Source organism: Buceros rhinoceros, unplaced genomic scaffold (assembly GCF_000710305.1).
Source record: "Buceros rhinoceros silvestris isolate BGI_N320 unplaced genomic scaffold, ASM71030v1 scaffold23102, whole genome shotgun sequence".
Lineage (NCBI taxonomy): Eukaryota > Metazoa > Chordata > Aves > Bucerotiformes > Bucerotidae > Buceros > Buceros rhinoceros.
In genome coordinates, this window is record NW_010401445.1 from 23080 (window position 1) to 30194 (window position 7115).

At 50.6% G+C, this 7115-nt stretch overlaps 1 protein-coding gene across 1 annotated transcript in view; it reads right to left on the minus strand.

The window, feature by feature from the left end:
* Positions 1-7115, minus strand: part of FANCM (Fanconi anemia, complementation group M) — a gene marked incomplete at its 5' end in the record, with an annotated part of 39473 nt that overhangs the window by 7418 nt on the left and 24940 nt on the right. Inside the window, 7 exons of the mRNA XM_010132263.1 lie at positions 53-209; positions 1931-2065; positions 2550-2618; positions 2720-2799; positions 4321-4478; positions 5268-5388; positions 6154-6283. Coding sequence (XP_010130565.1) covers positions 53-209; positions 1931-2065; positions 2550-2618; positions 2720-2799; positions 4321-4478; positions 5268-5388; positions 6154-6283 — 850 coding nt within the window. The remainder of the gene's footprint in view (positions 1-52; positions 210-1930; positions 2066-2549; positions 2619-2719; positions 2800-4320; positions 4479-5267; positions 5389-6153; positions 6284-7115) is intronic.

Below are 7115 nucleotides of genomic sequence, written 5' to 3' on the forward strand. Positions count from 1 at the left end.
CTGCTGAACAACACTCCTGGCCTCACAACCACAGGCACCTCTCCCCACTCACCGTTTAGCACTTGTGTGACCTCTGCGTCGTCATTCAGGAACTGAGCGAGCGACGAGTTCAGCTCGCTCCCTGTGTCATCGCTCTCGTCAGACGAAACGCCGTCTGCGTCTTCCTGGGACAGCTCCGCTTCTTCATCCAGAAACTGCCTTACTGCTTCCTGAGAGAAAAACACCCGAAGCCAACTCATCAGACAGCGCAGCTCGTTACCGGGAACACGCTCGTCCTCGGGGCAGACGGGGCACTTCACCCGCGCACTGCAGCCACCCACAGCAGACCAGCGACAGTCACGGGGGTGGGCAGGGACACTGAACAAACCCCTGCAGGAAGGCGTTCGGTCAGAGACACGTCACACTAAACCAACGTTTTCTCTTACAATTTCAGCTATAAAGTGCTGAAGCAAACCAGGAGAAGAACCATTATTTATCCCAATTAACTTTGTTTGCCTTCAAAATCCCTTGAACAAAAAGCACAAGGCTGTAAATTTTAGGTTAGTACATGGAAGACTCGGGCATCTTGTGCTACATGAACTGACATCTCTGATTTTCAAATCTTCCCAAGTCTTCTAGTTCTTCACTTACACCAATTAGAGAGCCTGAGTGACAGGCACTGCTAACAGCTCCTGTTCTAGAACATTTCTGATCGTTCTGAAGCACACTGGGGGTCACCTGTTTACAGGAAAGAACTCTCAGTGCTGCTCCCAATTAGTCTTAATCCTCCTCACTTGTGAAGGACTATGGCGAGGACAAACCCCACAGCGGGAAAAGCGCTGTGACACCAGAAACGAACAGCCAAGAGTCCAGGCACACTTGGGAAAACAAGTTAAATAAAATTGAAAAACATTTTTCATCTCCCTCATTCTTTATATTCCAGAACATAAAATACTGATGCTATAGGGAAGTCTCCATAGTGAAGATTATCTTTAAAACCTTACAAAAATCCACCATCATATGTCCTGGAGCCTTGATGACAGTGATTTCTGGCACCACATCCATGCATGTTTAAGAGCTTCTCAACTTACAGTGAAGATGTGATTCTGCTCCCACCCCTGATGCAGCGACAGCTCAACGTGGAAAACACTACGTGAAGACTTAAGCTCTGAGGAACTGCTGTGGCCTTACCACAGGCAAGGCTGAAACCATCAGAGTAGGTGGAAATCCTTGACCAAGTGTCCTTACAGCGTGCGTCCTGGACACGCACCTGAGCTTCCCCAGTCTGACCAGTCCTGGAGTATCTCCTTGCAATGCACATGCCTCTTTTGTCCCAGAACAGTATTGCCCAGAGCCTTGCAGGTTCCTCTGCAGTCAGGCCATGGATGTGAGGGACAGTGTCTCAGGATGTCACCTCAAATGTCTGCAGTGAACTTCCATGCAATAGCCGTGAGCCTCAACCCTCCTAAACGATGTCTTGAGAGCAGACAAGGGCCCAGCTGCATGGCTGCGGTAACGCAGCTGTGCTGTGAGGTGCCCCTAAGGCCACAGAACAGACAGCAGCGCCGGTTTTCTGGCCATAAAGTATGCCCTAGCTCCAGAGCGAGTGAGTCTGTGACACGGCAAATTCATGTCATGTATGTGAAACACCCCTGGTGTTTTCGCAGGGTTGTACAGTTTAACTACAGACAAATTAGGAAGCACTCCCCGTTCACTCCTGCAGCGTGAACGGACCCTCCCCACGCCTCTCTGCCTCCTCGGTCCAGTGGGTTACATGTGCTGCTCCGGTTCAGACGTGCTCTCCTGACGGAAGTTTTGCAGCCATGCAGACATGCACTGACACATGCACACACAGGTATGACGGAGCACAGCAGCGTCCACGCTGCAGCTCCCACGCAGGCTGCTCCGCGCACGACCTCCAGCGTACGAAGAGACGCGTGACTCCACATACCTTGTGGGTAAAAGCTCTCTTGACCCGCTGCCGCTTCGTCCTCCTTGGCTGTGGTTTGTTCCAGGCTGCTGAGCTGCTCTTTGCGGTCCTCGAGCTCTTGTGGTAATCCAGGCTGTCATCACTGGACGCGTCTGACTGGAGGAACATGGCGCACACACCTCAGCCTTCGACAGCAGGCTTTTTCTAAGCACCTCCTGATGTTTTGTGATCGATTTGCTATGGCGAAACAGTGCAATAATGCTGATCGCCTCATTAAATATGAAAGGATCAGAACACCACGGCCTGGTTTTACTCCAAAGGACAAAGGGGACAGGATTTTCTTTTGTTCATTCACACCTTTGTGGAAGGAAGGTTACCCTCCCACCTTTGGCAAAGGGAGAGGCTCAGCTCCCCTGCCCGTAACAGCATTTCACTGCCAGGGCACCACCACGCCACCCTGGAGACCTCAGGGAAGAGCTGAGGGAAGGAAAGCGGTTCCCTTCTAAGCCGCCTTAGCTCAGAGGGCGTAAAACATCCGGAGCAAGAACACATGCCTGCTGGCTGGAGAAAGAGGGAACCTTTCAACACACGCTCCCCAGGTGAGTTTATGAATGTTTCTGTCACCGAAGCAGTTACTAACCATGTTCAGCGGGTGCCGACGTTTCCTGACGGCACGGATCGCTGATTCAAAATCACTGTCACTCTCAACCTGCACAAACAGAAATACAAATAATTGCAAAGAGGATTTTTTGTTTGGTGCTTGACTGGTCATTTTGCTTCTCTTTATTTTTTTCTTTTTCTAAGACTCACTTCAGGGGACTTCAAAACATTCTTTTTTCCCCTATTTTTTCTCTGGAAGACGATCTCCTCTTCGCTCTCGCTGCCGGTTCCTGCAGAACACAGTAAACAACATTGACAAGGAACAATTGTTCGCAATTCAATATTGCTGCAACTGGGCAATCAAAACCTGTCCCTCTCTCTCATCCAGGCACCCACAAAGGAGATTACTTATCGAGCTGTGTGGCAAATATTGCTCTCTTTAGCCTGGTTAATCAAAATAAATAACCTCCAGCAGAGACATCCAATAAATCCTCCTTCCCCGGAGAGTCTCTGAGTGGAGGTGATTACCCAGGCAGGACAGACACAGAAATAGGGAGGGGAAAAATGAACCCAAGAGAAGCAGCCCTTCCAAGTGAAGCGAAGCCACACACGGGGAAGCGTTCTGTAACACCCACCCCTTTGGGCGCAGGGAAGCAAGCCCAGGCCTCACCACAAGCCCCCTCTCCAGTTCCTCTCCAAAGAGCTGCAGCCTTTTCTCTTTCCACAAAGGACCTTCACGGAACACGAGATCTTCCTTCACCACCTGCACGACAAAGCTCCGGTTCTGGCAGGGGCCCTGGCCTTGGCGCCGGAGCTGCAGTGTCTGGTGACACCCCCGTCCTGCCCCAGCACAGGCTCTGCGTTCACTGCGCTAACACCACTTTGAAGGTGTGACAATTCAGGAAGAAAGGTGGCATGCGACAGTCAGTCACCTTCAGTAACATAACGACTACCAGACAAATTCAAAGAGAAGGGCAAAAGATGCTTTAACCACCAAAAGGGCTGTTTGTGCTTCCTCGCAGTGTTGAAGGACAGTAATAAAACCATTCCGAACAACTCGGCGTGCCCCGTGAATCGGAGTGAGTGCTGTTATGCCCGAATGATTTTCACGGTTATTCAGAGATCAATGCCACAAAGGGTGTGAATATGACCCGTGAGTGACCTACGAGTGACCGTCATTGATCTATTGGCAGTATCTGAATATCAAAGGTTTTTTTATGGTATATCTGTCCTACACCAGCAAGTGACAGAAGGGGAGAGAGAAAGGAGGAAATAAAGATAGAGCCCACAAACAGTCAGTATTTGCTAGACAATCCAGGTTTGTGCTGAAATTCTATTCAGAAGATTTTAAACACAAGGCAGTCGTCAGGTGACTACACCGACGGAAATCCGTCAGCAGTTTGTGTCCCTCAGGAACAGTGACTGGAGAAGGTGACGGCACAGATTCAGGGACGGCTCCAGGTGCTCACGAGTCAGACACTGAGAAGATGAAGAAAGGGCTTTTCAGGCAGCTCCAGCTCACGCAGTTGTGTCTCAGCCGGTTGCCTTTGTGAGGAGGTACAGGAGGTTTAACTCCGAGCGCTTCCTCCAGCGAGTGTGCTCACACTTCAGCCTCGAATAGCTACGCCTGTGTGCAGGGTGAAGCTTCTAGGAAGTCTCCTCACTGACCCAGCTTCTAGTACTGTGACCACTACTCCCTTTTTCCTTTCATCCTTCTCCCCTAAGTCATAAACCAAAGCAAGGATCTGAAAGCCGCTGGATTCTGTCTATGTAAACACAGAGCGTTAACCACTGTTCTGCTGAATCCTTACCTGCGGCAGGAGACACGCGGCAACTACGGACATCGGTGTCTGCCAGTTCAGGTCTTCCCAACGGGGAATCAGGTGCACCCACGGCCGAACGCCCGAAGTCCTGCCCGCGCAGGCTTTGCTTAGCTTGATCTGCCAGAGGCACCTCTGCAATCTCCTCCCTGGCACCAGAGGAGACATTGACGGGAATTCTTCTGACAGCTCCAACGTTCCTAACCTTTCTGCTTGTTGGGGTAGAAAGGGCAGAAGCCAAAGCTGCAGGTGATCCGGGTCCCCGCCTTCTGTCCCCCGACTCCAGGGCAGGCACTGCAGCGGTAGTGTCCCTGGTCCCTCCCTGGTCCTTCCCGCTCCTGCTCGGGCATGGCAATGGGGTGGAACTGTCTCTCCTCGTGAGGTGTCTGCAGTCCCGTTCTGGTGACGTTTCCACTCTGGAGCCGTCGTTCAGGAATTCGCTGGTATCTTCAGTGCACAACACATCTGCATGGCTCCCTGAGGCACTGCTCAGTTTTCTGGTGTTAGAATTTATATTTTCTTCAAAGTTTTCATTCTCGCACTCTTCGATGGAAAATCCCAGGTCAAAGTTAACAGAAAACAGCTCTTCAGAACAGTCATACAGCTCACCGTCACCCAGAGACCGCTCGGTCCCGCTGCCGTCCCCTGACACCGCTGTGGCGGGGGGGGCGCTGCTCGCTGGCCGCCCCGGGCAGGTTGTGCCAGCGGCCTCACAGCGCACCTCCGAAGGGAGCCACCCGCAGCCTCGCTCTGCAGCTGGCCTGGAAACCCCCTCCCCTGAACCCGACCGGGCTAAGCGCTTATTGCTCCTAGGAAAACCTGCGATACTCGTGTCAAAAATGTGTTCATCCTCCAACAAACGTACATGCTTCTCTTCATCAAGAATCACCTTTCCATGGCTGATTCCAAGATCTTCTTTATCTCTTTGACAACAATACTGGTTAGAAGGGTTGTTTGTCAGAGGGTGATCTACTGCTGGAGTTTCCTGTGGAATGTCAGTGAATTCTTCGTTGTCAAACAGACTGTCGAAGCTGTCGTTCCAGGGGAGCTCCTCTTCAGCTTTGACAGCAGCAGTCTCACGAGAGGGCACAGAAGCACACGAGGCACCGGGGACCTTCCATTCAGGGTCATCACAGAGCAGCTGTGAACGACCAGCTTCTGAGGCTGCAGGAAAGCTTTTGTCCTGCAGCCTCCCTGCATAAGTCTCAGAAACAGCTTTTCGAAAGGCACACGGGCTTTCCTCCTTTCCCACCACGTTTTCAAATTCATCGAGTCCGTTCAAAGAGGGAGGAGGTTGTGACAAAAGCCTTTTCACAGGGGACAATCTTTGTTTTAACGAAGCTGGCTCTTCAGATGGTCTGACAAGTGCAAATGAATCCAGGTATGACTCGGGAAGGTAAAATAAGGCAGAAGGGACAGGTGATTTCTCAACAGGGAAGCTACTATAACTCAAATCCACGTGGTTCATCCCCTGTGACCTACAGCCTTTATCGACAGCGTTGTCTTCCTTCATTGCTGCACTCTCATGCATTACAGCGCTTTCACTGTTGTCACACAGGTCAATAGATTCGTTTAAGTCAAATGTCACCTCGAGTTCCTCATCCTTTTGGCTGCCCTGGTCAGTGTTTTCAACCAGAGAAGGCCTTCCAGCCAAGGAGGAAGCCAGAGCATTAGTGTTTGTAGGCAGCACAGGCACTTCCACACATGATCTGGAACTTCTCGGGGGAGTCTTTGGTTTTGTTCTTCTAAACGTGGTGAAGAGTTCACTCCCATTGTCACCTGTATCAGGTAAAAATGGTTTTACTCCTGCTCTGTGTGCCGTGCCTCTTCTAGCTGAGCGGGCTTTCTGCCCGAGCGCGGAGCTGGTCATGCAAAGGGGGCTTTTCTTCTTCTGAACATTGACGTCTTCGATATGTAAGTGTGGCTGAATCTCCAGCTCGTAGCTGCAATCTCCCTGGTGACAAACACAGGGTAACGGTTACCGTAGGTGCGTACAAGGACTTCTTTTAACTATCCTTATGACAACTGACAAAGGTTTTCATACTCTTAAAGGTTATTAGAAAGGAGCAAAAAAGGAAAAAAAAAAGGGGGAAGTGCTTTGCATTTAAGGTCACGACGTTTAAATAAAACATTGCTGGCAGCAACCACAAATGCATGCCTGGGTAGTCAAACCGGAGTAGTTTCGCAAGACGGGAGACCCCATGTGTGAATAAAGATGGCATTTCACAGAGCACCAGCACACAGCACGCAGCACTGAGCTCTGTGCCGGCGGTTACAGTGCAGTTCTCAGAACACTGACAGCCAGCTGCCCTTGGCTCCCACGATGTGCAGGGGATGATGTCCTCAGGCAGCAGTTCTGGGCGGACCAGCAAACTGAGAAAGAAAGGTGCTGTGAGGGGAAGAAGCGCTTATCCAAGCACAGGTGAGCCTCGAGCTCTCTACTCTTTGTCCTGTCGTTTGTGATGTGGCCATTGCTATTGAAGGCACATTAACAACTCCTCCCTTACATGCTCTGAATTTATTTTTTTCTGGATGCTTATTAATCTTCCGTTCAAAAGGCACTGACCCAGGCAACCCCCTCTTAGAGACACACTTGAACGAAGCACCGTGGACTTTGCCATCACTGCCAGTTAGGTATCTGTACAAGGACTGCCTGGATTGAAAAGCTATTTATCATCCTCCTCGCTCTCTCTTAAATTAAGATTTTGAAATTAAGGCATGGCACCTCCAAAAGGACCAGTAAAGGTCAAAGGAGGCTCTGACAGCAATGGCTGGAAACACTCTTT